Here is a 21,050-nt window from a genome sequence, read left to right as displayed (position 1 = left end):
TAGTTGTTTGTTCAGATCATGTGGTTGATTGTGAGATTGTTGCAGCTCCACTCTTGTGTAACTTATATGGTGATGTCGGGACTGTCGTGAACTTTGACGTTAATTTTCCTCATATTCTGCACTTCACTGCATCACCAGTGAGTGTCGCCAACGGACAGAACCTCAGAAAAGTGCGTACACCAGCCTTAATGTGTGAGTGAAAGACCGCAGCTTTCTACGTTCACGTCATTCTTTGTATATCCGACCGTGAGCGTTGAAAGTGGCGAACGCACGTTTTTTGTGCGCCACACGTTTTGTACATCAGGCCCCAGCACACCTTTTGATGATCATTCATCAATGATTAATGATTAGCAGCACTTGGCTGCAAATTATCCTTTTAAAACCTCTGGAAGCAGTAAGAGGGTACATAGTATTGCCCATTTGACTTTTCTCCTCTTTTTGGCTACATTTTTGTCAAGTCAATAATGGCATGATGGAAAAAGTCATGTGATATTGTTAAACTGAGGTTGTACTTGCCTCATACTACGATCAAATGATTTAAATTTTTTTTTACATTAAAAAAAGCAATGAAGAAAATGTAATAATAAACTGGTTCACTTTATTCAAATATGTATAAAAAGACATACAAACAAGAATGCAGTTGACTAAATATCAAAATATTTTATGGAATTAAAGCTTGATGAGACGTAAACACATTTGCTAATAAAGCAGTAAACACAAGTTTTTTGATTAAAAAAAACAGGCATACAACAACATCAAGTACTAAGTAGCTGAGCACAAAAACAGTATTGTTTCAGGTCACCTAGAATTCTAGCATGATAACAAGTACAGTATTTAAAAAATAATCAGTCTGTGACAGGATTCAGGGGAGTGGAGAGGAGAGGAGAGGGAGCCTCTACCAGCCAGCGGTGACTTCCCCCTCCTCCCACCGTGTCTGCAGGCCTCCAGAAATAATGATGCAGCTCACAACAATCCCGCTGGGCGCCAGACGAGGCCTCCCCTGCCCACGGCTGCACGGCTGCAGGGCTGCACGGCTGCAGGGCTGCAGGGCGACTGCAGCAGTCTCTGAGACTAGTGCGACTCGACACAGGCCAGCTGCTCTCAGTCATCCACGGCCAGCCCGAACAGCTCCAGCAGCTCCTTGCTGTCCGGGTCTATGAGGTCGGCCGGCTTCTCCCCGCAGTCGTTCTCCAGCTCTGGGTCGGCACCCAGCGAGAGGAGGTAGCTGAAGGGGACATAATGTATCTCCGCTTAGTGAAAGGAGAGTGCATCTATGGTTGGTTGCACAGATAGATTTAAACTGAGCAGAATTGAGGTGCAAGAATGAAGCAGATCATCCACTACAACTTGGTTGGAAGGTAGGTAGAACTGACAATCTGCAATAAAACCATTTGTTTCCCTGCCTTAAATCAAGTTTGGATAGTAGCAGCGACTGCTCTTTGAATATTTGGGACAGTTTTAATCTAAAGTGGACCTGAACAGACTGAAGGAAAAGAGTGGATGCTCACGTTGCAATGTGTGGGAAGCCGTCGCTGCAGGCCATGTGCAGGGGGGTCCACCCCTCCTCGTCCCTCTGGTGGAGGTCTGCTCCGTAGTGGATCAGCAGCTTCACACACTCCAGGTTTCCAGACAGCACAGCTTCGTGGATGGCTGCCATCCCTGAGGGCAGAGAAGGGAGGGAGAAAAGTTCAGTATTTAACATCTCAAGCTCCATCACCAGGGCTGTGCGAGCGTTGGCGTCGGTCCTCACCAGAGGGGTAAACGGTGTCAAGTTTGACCCTTTTGGCTCGGATGAAGCGTCCAATCCTCTCCAGCTCTCCGTGCCGCACATAGTCCTGGAAAACGATGTCGTTAGGGAAGCGGACGCTCCGGACTGGTTTCATGGAGGCTGCAGCCTTGCAGGTGACTGGAACCAGACAGCTCTGGCGGAACGGTTTGATTCCCATGGTGTGGGACACCGGGCATTCATAGTACTTCATCCTGGAGTCTGGTGGCTCTTCAAATCCAGCAAAACCCTTTAAAAAAAGCAAAGTTTGTCTTTCTTCAAGTCTCCAGAGAGAGATGAGTCGGTCCTTGTCAGCGTGGCTCTCCTACTTGTATCAAAAGTGTTGCTCTGGAGGCCCGGCCTCCCCCGTGGGACTCTTATACCCGCCGTGGGGCTATTTTAGGTCATGACACCCCACAGATCCAATGGCACGGTTTGGAAGGTGAGAAGTCACCGCTCAGAGCCCTCCCATTAGCAGTCACAAGCCTCCGCTCACACACCAGACCTGACAGCCAGTAACCTCTGCCTGCGTGTCACTGGGGGGGGGGGGGGGGGGTGCCTTCAGCGGGGAGGGAGGGGGGCGGGACGTTTCTAGTAAACACCAAACAGCATGCCAGCGGTTTACTGCTGGAGTGAGTCAGGTGTCATGTGTAGGTTGTTGACCTGAGCCGCGCTGACATAAACATCAGGAAAAGGCTGCTGTGCTCATGTTGGTCATTTCTAAATGACTCAGATTTGCATCGGCCACTTTAATGACCGGTGGGAAGTGGTAATGGACACTGTTTAATTTTGAATCTTAACCCGATGATCCAGGAGCTTGACGGTTCAACTAACTGGGGTTGTGGACGAGATGTCAGGAGCTTTTGAGCAGATTGCTCTGGAAAGCTATGTAGTGTGCGTAAACGGTTTTCTTCCAAAAAGAAATTGAGACGAGGGTGAAATTAAAAGTGAAACAGTTAATTACAGAGAGAAGGTTGTTGTTAATCATACAATTATGTTAGAATGAAGTAGGGCTGTTCGATTAATCTATTTTAAATCGTAATCGCGATTATGTAATTAGAACGATGTTAAAACGTGAAAACCGTAAAATCGATTTTTCACTTTTTTTTTTTTTTTTTTTAACCTTGTCTGCACACATATTAATGATTGATACCATATTAATGATTGATGGAGATACCTCTCAATACCTGCGACAAGTGCCCCATCGGAGAGGCTCTTTAGTGTAGGAGGGGGCGTTGGAACATGCCACCGGGCATCCCTCAAGCCAGATGCGGTAGACCGGCTCGTGTTCCTTGCAAAAAACTTGCAAATGTGAATAGCAAATGTAATGACTGACATTACACACCTCTACCTCCTTCATGGGTTGCATTATTATTTAGCATGCAAAGACCCAGTTTAGTTTAATTAGAAAATGTCTTGTTTTATTTAATTGGAAATATAATTTTTTTTTTCAAGAGATAAAACTTTATATTTTATTATATTTTTTAAAACTTTTTTTCAACTTATTTTACAGAGTTTTGCACTTCATTCATTCATTTTTGGTTTAATAAGAGCAAAGTTTGCACTTAAAGCCCAATGGGGCAAATGTTCAATAAAAAAACAGCATATTTGAAATCATTTCTTTGCCTTTTGTCAATTCACAAAATAATCGTAATCGTAAATCGGATTTTGAGAGAAAAAAATCGAGATTTTATTTTTAGGCAAAATCGAACAGCCCTAGAATGAAGATTATAAAGGATGTTTACGGGCATGTTTGGTACGTTCTGTACCGGTGGAAATGGACGGGAATGAGACATTTGTACAATTGAAACCAGAAGTTTACATACACTGTGCAAAAAGATACATAACATTTTTTGTCTCCCTGTCTGAAGTTAAATCAGACTAAACCTCTCCTGTTTCAGGTCAGTCAGGGTTACCAAAATTATTTCATTTTGCTAAATGTGACAATAGGGGAGAGAGAGTTTCTTAGAGAATTTTACATTATTTTCTTTGAGGTCAAAAGTTTAGGTTTGAATGCTCCCGATAAGTTGGAGCTCCACAAGTCTGGTTCATCCACGAGTGCAAATTCCAGATGTTTGAAAGTACCATGTTCATCTGTTCAAATAATTATGCGCACGTATAAACGTCATGGGAATGTCCAGCCGCCACACCGGCCAAGGAGACGGGCTCTGTGTCCCAGAGATGAACGAGTTTTGGTCTGAAATGTGCAAATCAACCCCAGAACAAAAGCTAAAGACCTTGTGAAGCTGCTGCATGAAGCTGGTAAGAAAGAGTTATTATCCACAGTGAAATGAGTCCTGCACTGACATGGGCTGAAAGAAACATAAAAAAGCCAGATTACAGTTTGCAAAAAGACACCTAGACAAATACCTTAACTTCTGGAGTAATGTCCTGTGGTCTGATGAAGCTAAAGTGGAGCCGTTTGGTCCTAATGACCAGCATTATATTTGGAGGAAAAATGGGGGGGGATTGTAGAGCTGAGAACACCAGACCAACTGTGAAGCACGGAGGTGGCAGCATCATGTTATGGGGCTGTTTTGCTCCAGCAGGAACTATAGCGCTTCATAAAATAGACAGCATTGTGAAGAAAGATATTTTTTGGAAATATTAAGGCAACATCACAAGACATCAGCCAGGAAGCTAAAAAAAAACCCTGATTTGAATCCCACCGAAAAATTGTGGGCAGATCTGAAAAGTCGTGTGCGATTGAGGCGACCGGCAAACACCGGTTACACCGTCAGCTACACCGGTTCTGTCAGGAGCTTGTGGAAGGTTAACCAAAACGTTTGACCCAAGTTATGCAGTTCAAGGCAATGCTACTAAATCCTATGGAAATGTATCCAAATTTTGACCTTGAAGAAAGTAATATAAATTCTCTAAGAAACTCTCTCTCTCTTTCATTGTCACATTTAGCAAAATGAAATAATTTTGGTAATCCTGACTGACCTGAAACAGGAGAAGTTTAGTGTGATTGGACTTCAGACTATGAGACAAAAAAAGTTGTCTATTTGCAATGCATGTAAACTGTAACAGAACTAAGACCATTTGTATCAGAAACTGTGGTCCAACAGCCTGCGGTATTACAGCTAACATGCTTGTCTCTTAGAAGGTGGTAGTATGGATGTAAAACCATTTCAGAACAGTATATTATCAAAAAGCCACTTAAACGTGGTGCATTTTGTGAATCATGGAAACAGATGGATTTTCATAAAGTCATTCAACGGCTCACTGAACAGAGTGTTGTATGACCAGTAGCAACTAAACTAGCTGTACAACTTAGAGTCAGTTTGAGTCAACTGAGATTGAAATAAGATGCTGGATGTTCAGCGGTGCCAATAGCATCATGGGAGTACTGGTACTGGGTTAAATACCTCCCCGATACTTGATCTGGGCCCGACTGCTGCAGAGGAATCACAGCTGGTCGTGGAGCCGCAGGATGAGTTGCAGGTTTGGGTTGCTGCTAATAAGGTCAAGCTTAAAAATTAAACAATTAGAGCCAAGGTTAAAATAATCAGACTGTACAAATCAGGTCTGCTGACCGTAGCAACAGACAATATGTGCAATAACCATAAGTGCAATATCTATCCGTCTACCTCACACACATCCTACCTGCTCTTTTTGCACTGTTTTTTTTTGCACTACTTTTATTTCCATTGCAATGTATAAACTATTTTTTCGTAATTATATATTTTTACCCCTCCCATGCATGTGTGCGTTACGTGTACTGCTGCTGAACAATGTGAGTTTCCCCATTGAGGGAGAAATAAAGGATAATCTAATAGAGCTTGAGAGAGGAGATATACAGAGAAGCAAATATAAACTGGTCACAACATAAATCTACATTTGACAGTAAAAAGTATGATTTAAGTCCAATTAATATACAGAAAGCTCAGTCTGACTTGCTAAAATTACCTTCAACTTCAGTCCACCTCCTACGGGACCACCTAATAACCTTAAGCCATCATTCCAGTAATTAAGTCTCGTAGGCTTTAAATATTAAATCTTAGATATATTTAACGTCTAGGAAATACTTGGATGTATTTTGCTTGGTCCCTCATCTAGTCTCAGAAGGTTTAAGGTTACATGTGTTAAACATCTTATGAACTACATGGAATTCAGTTTCAAACTTTTTTTTTTTCAGTTTAGTTGATAGTGGTGCACAGATGACATCTGAATGAAACTAGCAGTAAAACCAAAAGAAGTGTACAGAAGGCACAAGACAGACTTCTAATATTAGTACATCTCGATATCCCACTATAGGTTTATAATCCAGTTAACAGGCGGAGTGTTGCAGGGTCTTCACCCGTTCATGTGCAAAATAATCAGCCCGACAAACAGCAGAAACAAAAAGGACACAGTCTAGATGTATTTTTCTTTATTGGCCACCGTTTCACGTTTTTTCCACATAATTCTAACATGAGGAATGTTTTGTTAGGTTCCCGCACCGCTGCTCCGCTGACGCGTCCGTCACCCTGCTCTGCTCATCCCAGCCCCCCCTCGCCAAAACACACACCTCACATTCACTCCAACACACACACATTCACTCCAACACACACACACACACGGCTCCGGGGTGCTGGGACGAGCGTAACGGGGTGCCGGGGGCTCCAGCGTGGGTGAGGCGTGGGGCTGTACAACTGTTCCCTCCCCACTTCAGATACAAACGCACCTCTCAGACCAAACCGGCCATGAAACCGTGCCAATCTCCGTTTGCTTTAGTAACCGCGGTAAATCTCTGATCCGGCGTAAACGCAGTGCGACCAATCAGAACCGGCTCCAACCGTCACCCCGGGTCTGAGAGTGTGTCCGAGGGCCAACTCCGCCCACACACGGCCGACTGATAACAGGTGGGCACAACCACATATTAAAAAATGACAAATCTTTAAAAAAAGAAAAAAAAAAAAAACCCTTAATGTGACAAATTAAATAAAATAGGATTTCCCACAAAAAGTTAACCGTGTTCCTTTTCAAAAATAAAGTCAGTAGCTATGTTGAAATGAGGAAACAGAACCAGTTATTTGAAAATGAAAAGTAAAACTCAACTGAACTGAACATATAGCCCCGAAAGACAAAAGATAATAAATCAGTCTTGCTGCTGATGAGGGGGGGCACTTTCTTGGTGCTACGCTGGACAAACTGTGGGCTTTATTTTAGTGAAGAAATGATTAAAAGAAAGAAAGAAACAAAAGAATACAAGATGGCCCCTCTTCCCCTGAGAGATCAGTCCTTACAAAACCACCACGAACGCTGGTCCTGGTTTCTTTCACAGGGAGAAGAACACTGGCAGCCCCCCCTTACCGCTCAATACAGGTGACACTCTTAGCTCAGGCCCACAATGAATCATGGCAAGGCTTTTCTTTTCGCTAGAGAAAAGGGGGCTCTCTCTTCTGGAAATGTTTACATTTTTTGAAAACTTCTCAATGCCATTTTTTTTTTTTTTTTCTTTACATTTAGTTTGAAATATACAAGGCAAACAAGGCATTGAAGTCTACCACAGAGGTGGTGCGCTGTTCCATCAAGTCCTCCCCCAGGAGGGATGAGACCAGTCTGGTAGGAAGTTGGGAGGTTGACGATGTGGCTGGTGGAAATAATAACCGGCCTTGCCGGCCAGTGACTGGCTGGCTGGCCGGCCGGCGTGAGCTTGTTTGACGGGGAAACGTTTGATCTCCACAGGACGGGGGAAGGTCCACGAGGAAGTGAAGGTGGTGATGGTGACTGGCTGAACGGGTTCGGGGTGGGACTCATCTCCTCTCCTTTAATCTCCTCCCGCAGCGCTTACAACTCGTCGTGTCCATCTCCGTCCTCGCCGTCTGAATCCTCGTCCCCGTCTTCGAAGTCCTGGAGAGCAGAACACAGTTAGTTAGGGCTGGGCGATATATCGAGATTTTAATATATATCGATATATTTTCAAACGCGATATGGTACCAGACAATATCATTTATATCGATTTCAATTATTTTTTTTTTTTTAATGATTTTGATATAGCTTATTTTGTGACAAATTGACTTGAATGTTTTATTTGAGATTTGCACAAATGTTTTGTTATTTGCACAACTGTCAACCTCAGTGGAAAAGTCTGCCTGTTACTGTCTACATTGTATTAATTGCACAGTGTATTTTAATTTAATTGTTATGCAGGAAAGGGATATTTGTTTTATTTTATTCAAGAAGCATTTTTATTCTATATATGCAGGCAGTTTATTTTTATTTCATTTGTTTTATACATTTTGATATTGTGCAGACCTCTGTTAATAAAGGTACCTGTGTGACATTTGGCACGAGGCTTTGTATTAAAACTGTTTTTTTAAGGGTTTGCTTTAGAATAAAATGAAGCTAACAGAGATGCTATGCTATAATGCTTTGGGGGAAACCCCAATTAAGGCACAGAAAAAATATCGATATATATCGAGTATCGCCATTCAGCTAGAAAATATCGAGATATGACTTTTGGTCCATATCGCCCAGCCCTACAGTTAGTGATCGGGGAATTACTGATGGAAGGGATCTGAACCGACAACACTGGTGGGCTCTCGGGAAAACAGCCGACGTCTCCCAGCAAAGACCGGTAAACAGCTGCAGGAGGCATCTGTATGTTGACCAGGCTGCAATTAGACTTCTGGGAAGAGCGTGGGGGCTGCAGCCCGGTGCCAGGAGGTCACCAACGTGCACCAAACCCTGCCAAGCTGCCACACACACGGAGGTTTCTAGTGTTTCTCTGAATCACTTAGCCTTGTTTATAATCAGCTTCACTGCAGCACCATCTCAACAAGCTCATGAATGTTGCAGCATTTACTTCTGCTCAGAATTCATCCTCATCAAGATCTTTTACTAAAGATGAAGATCAGTGGGAAAGCCTTGTGGGATATCCCAAACATCCCCAGAGGGTTAAGCTCTAAAGCAGAATTATTATTCTAATGATACTTCCTCCACAAGTCTGTACGGTAGCCACTTAGAGATTACTTCATTTACTGCTCCCACTGCCTACTTAGACCATGTTTCCCTTATCCACTGGACTTAAATCTAACCTTCCACTTTTCTATCCAACATAACTCTTAGACGTTAATGTGTGAGGTTAACAGGAAGGTTAACTTGACAGACAAAGGAGGTCTTTACTAGGCTAAACCCGTGTCAGACGCTCACATGAGGGGAGAATAACTCACCTCTCCATCCAGGTCATCCTCGTCTTCTGCAGGGGCGCCTCCCTCTTTACCACCGCTCTCCAGGAACTTGGTGAAGCCCTCCAATGTTCTCTCTCCGTTGTAGTCTATCACCTGTTGAAGAAAGATCCTTTCTCATAAATATGCACAGAACGCACGCATTTCATCGTTTATTGCTGTTGAGGCTTGACTTGTATCTGTAACAAACCAAAATGTAAAACTGTTTTTTTTATAAGTTTGAATCAGAGCTTAAAGATCTGAGAGTAGTAACATCACAAATCAAAGTGACGGGGATGAACTTTGGTTTCACGTGTGAAGACTTTTAGTAATGTGAAAAGTACCTACTAATCTATGGACTGTCAATCTTCATGTTATAAAACTGATTATAAAAACACAAAGATCTATCCATCTATCCTTCTTGAAGTTCTTAAAGCAGTGGTTTCGAGAAACTTTTAGCTCTCCGTCCTCGTAGAGGGTGTAGTTTGTTTCTGCATCCACCAAACAAAACCATCTCACACTAAGTTGGGCCTTTATTAACATCTCTGCCGTATGAGCAGGGTCTTAAGAGGGAGCGGGTCATGGATGACGCCTTCTCCTGCACATCAAGAGTTGGTGATAATGTTCATCGGTCAGCAGATGCACTCGTTTCCCAGTAAAATCCCCAGTGTGCCCAAAGAAGCAGACCAATGAAAACGACATGGATCACACACTAACGCGTAACTTCAAGACTCTCCACGTTGCTTAGAGGTCTCAAGTTATCCTTGAATAGACTCTTTAGCCAACTTCAGCAAGTCCTCTCAGTTCAAATATCAAAAAGAGATGGATCTTTCCTCGGCCAAGTAGAGCCATGGCCTTACCCGCAGACCGACGACGCGGCGGCTCGATTCATTTACACCTGGCACGACACCGCCGGCTCAGGGAACGGGCCACATGCAGCGAGGCAGATGCAAATGTCTGAACGTGAGTGAAATCAGAGCAGGAAAACAAACACCAACAACATAATCAGGCCAAATCTATGGGACCTGCTCAGATTTCTTTACAGGGATTAACGCCGCTAAATCAAGAGCGACTAGGAAGGCCCCTTGGGGAGGATTTCTAACATCTAACTAATCTGGATCACTACGACTCGTATGCAAAGACACGTGAGCACAACACGATTCTACCTACGACCTCTTGGATGAGAGGTGATGCCGATCGCAAGAAAATCGTTTTATACGTCCAGAAAAACGTGCCCGAGCTGTAAACGCAGGCCGTGTGACGGCGGGCTGCTGACCTTGTGCTCGTCTCCTGCAGGGAAGAACTTCAGGGTGGGGAAGCTGTGGACTTTGACGGACTCGATCTCATTGGCTGTGGAGTCCATCTTGGCTACGACGATGTCAGCGCTGTCCTTGAATTTCTCCCCCAACTTCTCCCAGATGGGAGTCAGCTGTTTGCAGTGTCCGCACCAAGGTGCATCTAGAATGTCACAAACGACAAGAAAACACCAATAATGTTGAATAACTGACATTTTATCGAGGCACCGGAGTGACGTAGCTGAGTCTTCATGGCACTTCAGTTTTTTTAAAACAAGCATATCATTTAACACTTTGTGCATGATTAAACCCCTCTAAAATTAAATAGTAGAAAGAAGCTAACTGTCTAGAAACCCACCCCCAAAATACACCCACATGTGAGGGAATATGGGGCTTCCCGTAGTGTCTGACTCGCCATAAACTATATTTAAACAGCCAGACATGGAAAATTCTGCTAAAAATAGTGCACATTTGGACCAGGATAGCCGTAAAGATAATCCTGCTGCTATACATAGATCAATATTTTCAGCATTAGTATCTGGTCGGGAGTTAATTTGATGACAGGAGTTGAGACTCAGCTAACAGATATTTGGAAGCAGCTTAGTGAGACGGAGAGGGTAAATAAAGCCTCCATCTTCAGTCTAAATTACAGTCTGAATAAACTAAATTAAGGTCAACTGGAAAAACACACCTTGCATACACTTTAAAGCACAGACTGACAGCCGTGTTCCACGGAGTTACAGGTTCAAGGTTACAATCAGGTACAAAGTAAAAGAGCAGGTTCTTACAGAACTCCACGAAGACGTTCTTGCTGGGACTGAAGGCGACCTCCTCAAAGTTCTTGCCAACCAAGACCTTGACGGGGGTTTTGTCCCAGTCCTCGGGAATGTCCTGGCTCATGAGGTGGGGCTGTGAAAGACGGGGTTAAATAAATAAAACTGCATTTTCCTTTGTGGCGTTTTTGGTTACAGGACGAGTCTCCTGCATTAGCAGAATCGGAACATTAATAGGATAAGCCGGTAACTGGGACGGCCCGTCACCTTTAGCTTTCCCTCGGTGAACCGCGTGCAGAACTCGGTGATGCTTTCTGCTGTGATGGCTTGGTTTTCTGGCCGGTATTTTGTCATCTCGTCCTCCAGGGTGATGAGGCGGATGGCGGGGCACTCCTCTTTCTTCAGGCCGAAGAACTCCAGGATGCGCTGGTTGTCGTCAATATCGCTGTCAATGAAAATAAAAAGGATCTGGACAAGGACACAGATGTGGTCAGTGTCTGGACTCCATCCCCACAGGTACTCAGAATATCTGGTAATATATAAAAAATATTTAGAGGCGCGTTAGTCCACCCACCTGACCCTTGAATCCCTCTGCAGCTTTCTTGAACTGGTCCATTTTATCCTGGAAGTCTGATGCAGTTTTGGGCAGGAACATGAGGATGTGGGACTTGATTTCTCCTCCGAAGATTTTAGGGGCAGTCTGTGTGAAAAAGTAAAACCACACATAAGGACCTCACTTGTTCCTAGGATAGTATGCAGTTATGGGTGATGGTATTGAGTGGCTGACGACCTGCTCGGTGAACTCGATGACCAGCGGCAGCTGGTTGGACTTGACAAAAGCCAGGAGGTTCTCTTTGGTCATCTCTCCGTCGAAGGTGTTGCGGCCTTCATCAAACTGAAAAGAAAATATGGAAACAATATTCAAGACAGCTGTTGGCACATCTAGTCTGCCTGTGAACACCCAACATAGATTTACCAGACAAGCCACTTAAAAATCCTCAGTTACACCCCCCCCCTCCCCTGCAGACCTAACGGGGGTTTACTGGGCTTTAAGAATAGTAAAAGATGCAACTGTGCCAAGCAGCTCCCATGGGCACAACAAGGCAAGCACTGAAACTTAATCTTAAACCCCTGCTATAATAAACAATAATCAAGTCAAAGACCCCGGCTGTTTATTAAAAGTGAGCTTTGGGAAGGTTTGCCTAACAGCAGCCCACATGTAAGCGGTGTTGATGTCAGTGAAGTTGCCAGACAATGGCAGCAGGTGGCCGGAGCTAAAAGGTGCATGTGCCAACATGAAAGAAAGTCATGCAGCATTGCAAAGGCTGATGCATTTAAAGCCACTCGGCCTTTTCACTCCTCATGACCCACCATCTAAGAAAACGACTGAACGGTAGAGTTACACATTAATTGGCTTAAATAGCATATGGATCACAATTATAGAGCAGCACAACTATATCTGAGAAAGACAGACGGGTGGAGTGATTAGCACAGAGGTCGGCAACCCAAAATGTTGAAAGAGCCATATTGGACCAAAAACACAAAAAACAAATATGTCTCGAGCCGCAAAAAATGAAAAGTCTTGTATCAGAATTAGAATGAAGGCAACACATGCTGCATGTTTCTATATTAGTTAGAACTGGGTCCTCAGCTGCAAATGTAGCATATTAATGTCTTTCCACATGACTCTTTTTGTTATGCAAATCTATGGAAGAGTATTAGGGCCAGGCAGGAGAAAAATCAAAATAATATTTTAGAGGAAGATTTTTTTTTCATTATGCACTTCGAGAAAAAAAGTCAAAATGTCGAGATTAATGTTGAAGTACAATTTAGAGAAAAAAGTCAAAATGTTGAGAAAAGTCGAAATGTCGAGATTAATGTTGAAGTACAATTTAGAGAAAAAAGTCGAAATGTTGAGGAAAAAAGTAGAAATGTTGAGAAAAAGAAAAAAAAAAGGTCAAACATTTTTGAAAAAGCTCCAGGGAGCCACTAGGACGGCGCTAAAGAGCCGCAGGTTGCTGACCCCTGGTATAGCTGGAGAATGAATATAGTTGATTTCAAAAGATTTAGGGTCCAGATGTCATTGCTGCCTTTAATTAGTTCAATATTTCAAATTTCTTGTTCAATTGTTCGACTCCCACTGTGGACTTTGAACTAGTTTGACAAATCCACCCTAATAGATAGGGTTTTGTTGATAAGCCAGCCAAATAAAAGCACCGGTGTGCACCAGTGCAGCTCTTCAAGATCATAAACCCAATAAGAGGAAGCGTGTAAGTAGGTCATCACAGCGCTTATCAACCTGGCGACCCCACCCAAATCAGACTATCCGTGGAGGCATCTACATACACGTATGGTGTTGGCACCAGATCAACAAACGGGCCAAAGAACCCCAGACTACATTCCTAAACATTATCATGTCAAACTTTAGGTGGTGTCAAAGTAGACCGTTTTAATGGCCACTAAGTCGTACTTCTGCATGCTATTACATGTCATCTTGAGCATATTTCTGCAAATGAGGTATGCAGCACTAGTTACAAGCGTGAACCATCATGGCAAAATAAACCATTATTTTATACTGGAAAACCCAGATAAGTACTGAATCACAGTGTCGGTCACATATAGAGACACGTAATAAAAACGGCATGCTCGGAAACTGTGTCATCCTCTCTGATTGCAGCCGAAGCAGCAACCCAAGTACACGGTAAATGAATATATGGACCAGACTATCCATTCATCCTCTGCTTTTAGCTCCCGAGACCTACTTGTGGGAGCAGCCATTACTTAATACAGCCCTCAATAATTCACCCCTCATAGCACTACACGGTTATGCAATTTGCTGGCCCCAAAGGTCAACGGATGTCTAAAACATCAAGCGGCCTCAGACGGACCAAGAATAGCTTCTGGCAGTGGACGCTGCAAGGTCTCACCAAATCAGATGACCGAAGCTGAAGCTCAGAAAAAAGAGAAACAGGCAACTTCAGCTACTCAGCGATAAATAATTGCTTACACATGTGTGCGTTTCATAACCAGATAAAAAGTGTACTAGTAAGCCATTTATAATTGGCTCTCATCATTTATCATGTGCTAGCCCGGGGGTCGGCAACCCGCGGCTCTGGAGCCGCATGCGGCTCTTTAGCGCCGCTCTAGTGGCTCCTGAAGCTTTTTGAAAAATGTTTGAAAATGGAAATCGATGGGGGAGGGAAATATATTTTTGTTTTAATATGGTTTCTGTAGGAGGACAAACATGACAAACATTCTTAACGTTTTCCGATGCTGTAAAAATGTGTAGAATAAATATTAAATTTCAACATTTCTGTTAACGAAGATTTGCGTCTGAGCCTGTGACACGTTTCTACCAGCAGGGGGCGCCAGGCAGGTGGCTGTTGGAAACAAACCGGCCAAAGGGATTGTTTCCAAAGGGAAAAATAACTGAGGAGAGAAGAGGATTCAACGTTTCTTGGACCGAATCATTTGCATTTATTGTCTGAATGTTTGCTCTGTAGCGAGAAGTTGTCCAATAACAAAGAGTAATGTGGAAAGACATTTGCAAGCTACATTTGCAGCCGAGTACCCAGTTATAACTAATATAATGAAGGCAACACATGCTGTATGTATCTATAAGGCTTATACAAGACTTAATTTTTTGCAGCTCCAGATATATTTGTTTTTTGTGTTTTTGGTGCAATATGGCTCTTTCAACATTTTGGGTTGCCGACCCCGTTCTGGACCTGCCTGGGTAACAGCTCGTCTGCAGGTTTGGGTTCACCTAGATTTAATAAGACATGAGAAAAATATCAAACTTTAACTTAAGGTCACCTTCTTGAAGAGGACGATGCCATCCTTGGACACTTCAAACTTTGAAAAGACGGCATCGCTTGAGGTCATGGCGAAGGGAATGTCATCAGTGGCTTCAGCTGCTTTCTCGTAGGCTTTGGCCCCTTCAGAGCTGGCGTCCTGCACACACATACACAAACTCATTTTCAGATTTAAAAAAAACTTTTTCAACTACCACGTTATGTAAAACTTCAGTATGAACATCTGTGGACAAACAAGTGTAACTCCTACACCTTAACAGACACAAAGGAAACGTACATGCGCTGTTCTTTTGCGACGGTCAGGCATCGCAGCTTCATGTAGGCAATGAAAAACCTGTGGAGTAAAACACTCACCTTAAAGAAGCCGATGACGGCCACCTCGTTATCAGCAATCAGAGACTCGGCCTCGGAGACCTCGGCCAGGGTGGCCACGGCGGGTCCTGTGCGCTTCTTCAGCCAGTTGACGATGTCATCTGCTTGCCTGCCAGCTGCCACAGGACCAAAAGGAGAAAGACTTCAGTATGCAAAAGACTACAATTAAGTTTGAGAGCTTAAGTCCAAGACGAGTCAGCTCAAGGTCTCAATCAACTCTACATCCATCACACCTCCCAAAATAAGACACGGTGATCCAGTTATTTTCTGCATTTCACCAACTCTTCCTCAGGACATTTTAGTTACTCATTTTGATTCTCATAGCTTGTAAATTTCAGGATTGTAGATTAATTTTGGTCATCATCTAATTAACTTTAGAGGATATACTCAAGGGTAGTTTTATATAATCCCAAATTAGATATATTTAGCAGATTACTGCCTCATTGAGTCCCTAATGTGGCTGAGGGTTGGGGAGGTTTAAATATTTGCTGTGGTCAAACTGAAACTGAAGATGTTAAAGGCTACGGAAGCATTTGGGTAACTGTTTGTATTAAAGATTTATTTTTACTCCTGAAAGTGGAAAACAATGACAGCAGAGAAAGTACGACTTGTAGTTAAAGTTGAACTTCATCCGTTTTCACTTCCAAATCCAAAAACACCTTACTACATTAGGACAAAGTAATAATGAAATAAGGATGCCAAGATTGTGGCATGGATCAAAACACGTTTACCCTCCTTTGGAGATTCGTTGCAATTAATCTGAATTTAAAAAGGACAAACTGTACCGATTATAAAACACTATAAGGTCTCAGGCAACGTGTGGGACGTGAGAGAAAAGGTGCTTGGAGAAGCTGTATTTAACTCAGCAGTTATTTCCACAAAAGCACGTCTCTCCCCCTCTCCTTTCAGAGTGAGGCAAACCCAGGCCAGGAGAGAAGAGGCGACGTGAAGAACTGCACACATGTCAGCCCGGCACAGTTTCAGCTTGAGAGGAGCGTGCGGGGGAGGCCCAGACCACTTTAGTCTCATGTCAGCGTGTTGCTCACAGCTGATTGGCTCACCAGGCCGCTGAGCAGATCATATTACCAAAAAGAAGAGAATTGAATTTTTGTGAATTGAACTCTTTTGCCTTCTAAGAAAAGTGTTTTAACATCGCGTTTTGACATAATATTCAGTGTCAGTGACTCAAGATTACATCAGCCTGCAAAGAAGGAACCAAAAAAAAAAAGAAAAAAAAAAGAAACAACCCTCTCCTGCTTTAGAGTGCAGTCTTAACAACATTAAACACATTAGAAAACCACCTACATAAAAAAAAAAGCCTACAGGATGAGTTTAACCCGACTTCCTCACTAGCTACAACGGTAAACCCCCCTGAAGATGAATAAACCCCCTCACCAGAGTACTCTTTGGGAGACTCCTTGTCTCCTCCCTTGAAGAACTTGATGGTGGGGTACCCGCGGACCCCGTACTCCTGAGCCAGGTCGGCCTCTTCTGTGGCATCCACTTTCCCCAGGCGGATGGCCGAGCCCTCGGCCTTCAGCATGCCGGCGGCCTTGGCGTACTCCGGAGCCAGGGCCTTGCAGTGGCCGCACCATGGTGCATCTGGGGAGCACATACAGTACACGCATTGTTCATTGTTGTTGCAATCAAATATGCACACAGAAGAGGGGTGATTATGAGGCTGGGAGGTCAAAAATTTAAATATACCAAATGTTTTCAGACAAAAAGAAAGTCCAGAGTGCTCAGAAGGTTCATCTAAATCATGTGACGAAGGTGCTCTTTGGTGGGAAAAAGGATGTCAAAAAAAGAAGAAAAATCCAAGGCACTCTTCTTCAAATATAAAAAGCCTTTTTTTGAAATGGCTATTTCATGTAGAAGTTTAAAAAAAAGTGGGTTACAGCCAGAGGTGGGTAGAGTAGTGTACTCAAGTAAAAGTACTGTTACTTCAGAATAATATGACTCAAGTAGAAGTAAAAAGTAGTCATCCAAATAATTACTTGAGTAAAAGTAAAAAAAGTACTTGGTGAAAAAACTACAAGTACTGAGTAACTGTTGAGTAACGTCTGATTTATAATAAAATAAATAGAATAACAGAATAAAAAAATAAATTAAGCACAAGTAGCACAAAATTTCAAGCCTTTGTACTTTTCTTTTTTAACCAGAACTAGAACAAGCCCATGAACTCATAGAAACTCTGTGTGTGTTTGAGTCTGTGTAAATGTGACAAAACATGCAAAAACTAACATTTTTCCCAAAGAATCACCAGTGATTTCATGAGATTGACGCATACGTGGATAAAAGGTATAAAAGAAAAGTAACAGCTCAACGTAGCCTAATGTAGCGGAGTAAGAGGAACAGTTTCTTCTTCACAAATCTACTCAAGTAAAAGTAAAAAGTATAGTGATTCAAAACTACTCCTAAAAGTACAACATTTCCCAAAATGTACTCAAGTAAATGTAACAGAGTAAATGTAACTCGTTACTACCCACCTCTGGTTACAGCCCACCAAATGTTTTATCTAATAAGTGACTTGTGTAGAAAAGTGTTTTTATTTTAATAAAAGAAATAAAAGAAATACAATACAAAAAAGAAACTGAATCTATCAGTAGTACCAAGAAAAGAAACGTGGCTAACACATTTTTCTGGTAAATACCATTTTAAAAAGGTTAAATGAAGCCTTTTTTTTTGGTGAGAATTTGACCATCAAGGAAGTCATTTTAAAAAAAGGAAAAAAAATGCCCCTAAAAATGCTGAATTAAATGTAAAATTGAATTTAAATGGTTCTTGTACTTTGTGTTGCTTGCAGCGAGACATGACACGTCAAATGCAGTTATCCCCGCTTACATCATGAAACTGTCGTCCATGTCCAGCCGACATATAGATGAACTCCTGAAGTACACGTCAACCTAGCTGCACGAACCCGCAGAGGCCCCGCCCACCCCAGACCGTTAGCCACGCCCACCTCGACACCTGATTGGACAATCCAAACCCACAGGCACTCGGATTGGCCCAAACACCCGTCAATTAAGTCACAATAAATTTATGAGCGTAACCAAAGTGTAGCGGAATGGGGCCTGGAAACTAAAAGATGTGGCCCGTGCAAGTCTGGGCAAAAAACTATTATGATAAAAGACATAATACAGTCCATTCAAATCAGGAAAGGTTATGAGGTAACCTCAAAAACTGATCGCCTGCTATATGAAACCACAGCAGCTAATCGAAACTTTTGCGATGACTTTCAGTAATAATACTGACTAAGTACAGCAGGGAAAGGAAACGTGAAGGAATACTTCCCCAAAACATGACAGGAATGTGAGGTTCTGAAACAGCCAGGGGGGGCAGCTAATGTATACGTAAATAAGATGCTGCATAAACATAAACTGAGGATAATCTGGGGAAACTGGAGCTAGTATGTGACAGTAATAATCCCCAGAAACCCCCCCAGCGATGTGTTTTTACAGTGAAACAGCCCGCAGACCTCACAGAGAGAGCAGCTAGTTAGCAGCAACTTAAGAGTCAAAGTTCAGCACACACACCGCTGTAATCCAGCAAAACTGTAGATACTCACAGAACTCCACCAGGATGTTGGGGTGAGCCAGCAGAGCCTCCTCGAAGTTGCTCTTCTTGAGCACCAGCACGTCCTCCTCCTCGCCGAGCTCAGCCCTGGCCGCGGCCAGGCTCAGCAGCAGCAGCAGCTTAAACATGCTCTCGGGCCGGTAGGACAGGTGTGCAGGTGTGCAGGAGCTGGTCGGAGCTGGGTTTGGTTCTGAAGAGCGTCTGGTGGTGGCGGGGTCGCTGCTTGCTCGGGGCCGGGAGAGTAGCGGGTGTTTTGTGTCTGCCGCTACTAACGTGGCAGTGCTCGCACAAGCAGAGGGGTCAGCTGCACTGCGCATGCGCCTTTATGAGAGCGCAAGCAGTTCGTGTTGAAATGTGACTGGACCGCAGCGCGCCGAACCTGGAAGTGAAACACGCAGCATCCCGGCTCAACCATGGGCTCAACGCAGGCCACCTGCGGGATAAACGACAAATATTACACCACTTTTTCATTTCATTTCATTTCATTTATTCCATTCATGGTATATCTTCTTAACAATGTTGTACAAAATTCCAAGAAGTACACATTATCACCATGAAAGAAAAGGAGCAGGAAGAAGAAAACTTATGATACCTGCCCCTCTCTGTTAATACAATTACATTGACTAGCTGAACACCAATCTATCTATACATATATAAACAAGAAAACAAACAAAAATACCACTCTTCTATCTATTTTTTTTCTCTTTCTCCTTCTTCTTTTTTGTAGGCACTTATCTTTTCTTTTTTAAACATTTTCTTAAGCTGACACAAACTTGTGCAACTTTTCAGTTCCTTGCTTTGTCTATGCCATAATTTTACACCTGTAACAGAAATACACATTTGTTTTATGTTTAGCCTTGCAAAAGTATGTTTGAAATCAAATTTAAGTCTGTTATCCTCATCCTCCAATCTGAACAAATGTTGTAACTGTTCTGGTAATGATCTTTTTTTTGCGTTAAACATTATTTTTAAAGTTTGAAGTTCAACTATATCCACTATTTTCAATCAACCTGCCGAAATAAATAATCTGTTTGATGGTTCTTAAAGGTGCTTAAAGGTACTTAAAACCATGTATCCACGAATACATACAGCCTTTTGGGGAAATATGTGAATAAAGCTGGGGAATTATACTTTCTGGCTATGCTGTCGATTTAACGCAGAACCATAATTCAGGCTTTAGGATGACTGTACTTCAGGTTTAACTGATGTAACAATTCAAGAAGAGAGTGTCTAAACTGGGAACATTTATGTTTTCCAAAGTGTGAGTAACAGTTAAATGTTGCAAGCTTTTGAAACACTTCTGCTTGGAGATTTGGACAAATGTATTTTTTTATTGGGTTGTCCCAAAAATGTTCTTAAAAACCTCCAGTTGACCCCAAATGCTGCAGCCAGAGTTCTGAGAACTACACTTCAAAAACTCAAAGTCTTAGCAGGAATATTTGTCTTATTTCTAGTTTAAAGTCCCATTTTTTGTCAAAAAATCTAATTACACTTAAAACAGGAGTCATCCCCATAAAAATAACTTATTTGACAATTTTCACCTGTTTCAAGTAAATTTTCACTTGAAATAAGTAGAAAAATCTGCCAGTGGGACAAGATTTATCTTCTCATTACAAGCAAAAAAATCTTGTTCCACTGGCAGATTTTTCTACTTATTTCAAGTGAAAATCTACTTGAAACAGGTGAAAATTGTTGTTTTTTCCAGTGATGAGTCTTGTTTTAAGTGTAATGAGATTTTTTTACTAAAATGAGACATTTTAACTAGAAATAGGACAAATATTCTTATTTTGAGTTTTTGCAGTGATCCATTTTACTTATCCTGTGAAGGACAGAATCATATTGATAAGTTCAGAAAAGTGTTTTTTATTGTTGTGTTTTGATGTATTTGATGTAAGCCCAGTGGATATTTAAAGCTTACAGAAGGCTGCATTTACCTGCTGCTATGTCATTCCTGCAGTATTTCTGCAGGTGTTTTGGTCAGTGCTATTATTTGTAATATATTTTAATATTTGTAATCAGCACAATTTATCTGTCCCCATATGATAAAATCCACCATCCCCCCTGATTTATTTTTACAACTCGAGTACTGGGTTTAACTGATGCAACAATTGCAAGAGAGTGTGTGTAAACTGGGAACATTTATGTTTTCCAAAGTGTGAGTAACAGTTAAATGTTGCAAGCTTTTGAAACACTTCTGCTTGGAGATTTGGATAACTGTATTTTTTTGTTGGGTTTAGGGTTGCCACCTTTAAGAAATAGAAATAAGGGACGCCCCATTTCAGCAGCACAGGCACCAAAAA

At 42.4% G+C, this 21,050-nt stretch overlaps 2 protein-coding genes across 2 annotated transcripts; both read right to left on the bottom strand.

The window, feature by feature from the left end:
- Window positions 1-947: 947 nt before the first annotated feature.
- On the bottom strand, window positions 948-2,101 carry ppp1r27b (protein phosphatase 1, regulatory subunit 27b). The gene is made up of 3 exons (XM_061733113.1): window positions 1,751-2,101; window positions 1,509-1,659; window positions 948-1,225 (listed from the first exon to the last, which is right to left on the bottom strand). Exons 1-3 carry the CDS (start codon window positions 1,977-1,979, stop codon window positions 1,102-1,104), a joined length of 504 nt encoding a protein of 167 aa, XP_061589097.1. The 5' UTR covers window positions 1,980-2,101; the 3' UTR covers window positions 948-1,101.
- A 4,024-nt stretch (window positions 2,102-6,125) lies between these two features.
- On the bottom strand, window positions 6,126-19,067 carry p4hb (prolyl 4-hydroxylase, beta polypeptide). Its single transcript, XM_061725089.1, has 11 exons — window positions 18,743-19,067; window positions 16,570-16,776; window positions 15,157-15,290; window positions 14,804-14,941; window positions 11,778-11,882; window positions 11,562-11,687; window positions 11,255-11,455; window positions 11,003-11,123; window positions 10,196-10,377; window positions 8,926-9,036; window positions 6,126-7,603 (listed from the first exon to the last, which is right to left on the bottom strand). The coding sequence occupies exons 1-11, from the start codon at window positions 19,065-19,067 to the stop codon at window positions 7,541-7,543; spliced, it is 1,713 nt and encodes a 570-aa protein (XP_061581073.1). The 3' UTR covers window positions 6,126-7,540.
- Between the last annotated feature and the right edge of the window lie 1,983 nt (window positions 19,068-21,050).

This window comes from Cololabis saira, chromosome 1, assembly GCF_033807715.1.
Source record: "Cololabis saira isolate AMF1-May2022 chromosome 1, fColSai1.1, whole genome shotgun sequence".
NCBI classification, from domain to species: Eukaryota; Metazoa; Chordata; class Actinopteri; order Beloniformes; family Belonidae; genus Cololabis; species Cololabis saira.
The sequence above is the reverse complement of the archived record's forward strand: the minus strand, read 5'-3'. Positions and strand labels throughout refer to the sequence as shown.

Coding starts and splice junctions, on each gene's coding strand:
- ppp1r27b (XM_061733113.1), bottom strand. CDS start 1,979: ATGAAGTACTATGAATGCCCGGTGTCCCACACCATGGGAATCAAACCG. Junction 1,660..1,750: donor TGACACCGTTTACCCCTCTG/GTGAGGACCGAC, acceptor CTCTGCCCTCAG/GGATGGCAGCCATCCACGAA. Junction 1,226..1,508: donor GGCTTCCCACACATTGCAAC/GTGAGCATCCAC, acceptor TGTCCCCTTCAG/CTACCTCCTCTCGCTGGGTG.
- p4hb (XM_061725089.1), bottom strand. CDS start 19,067: ATGCGCAGTGCAGCTGACCCCTCTGCTTGTGCGAGCACTGCCACGTTA. Junction 15,291..16,569: donor GTCTCCCAAAGAGTACTCTG/GTGAGGGGGTTT, acceptor GTCCTGTGGCAG/CTGGCAGGCAAGCAGATGAC. Junction 11,883..14,803: donor GCATCGTCCTCTTCAAGAAG/GTGACCTTAAGT, acceptor TTTTCTTTTCAG/TTTGATGAAGGCCGCAACAC.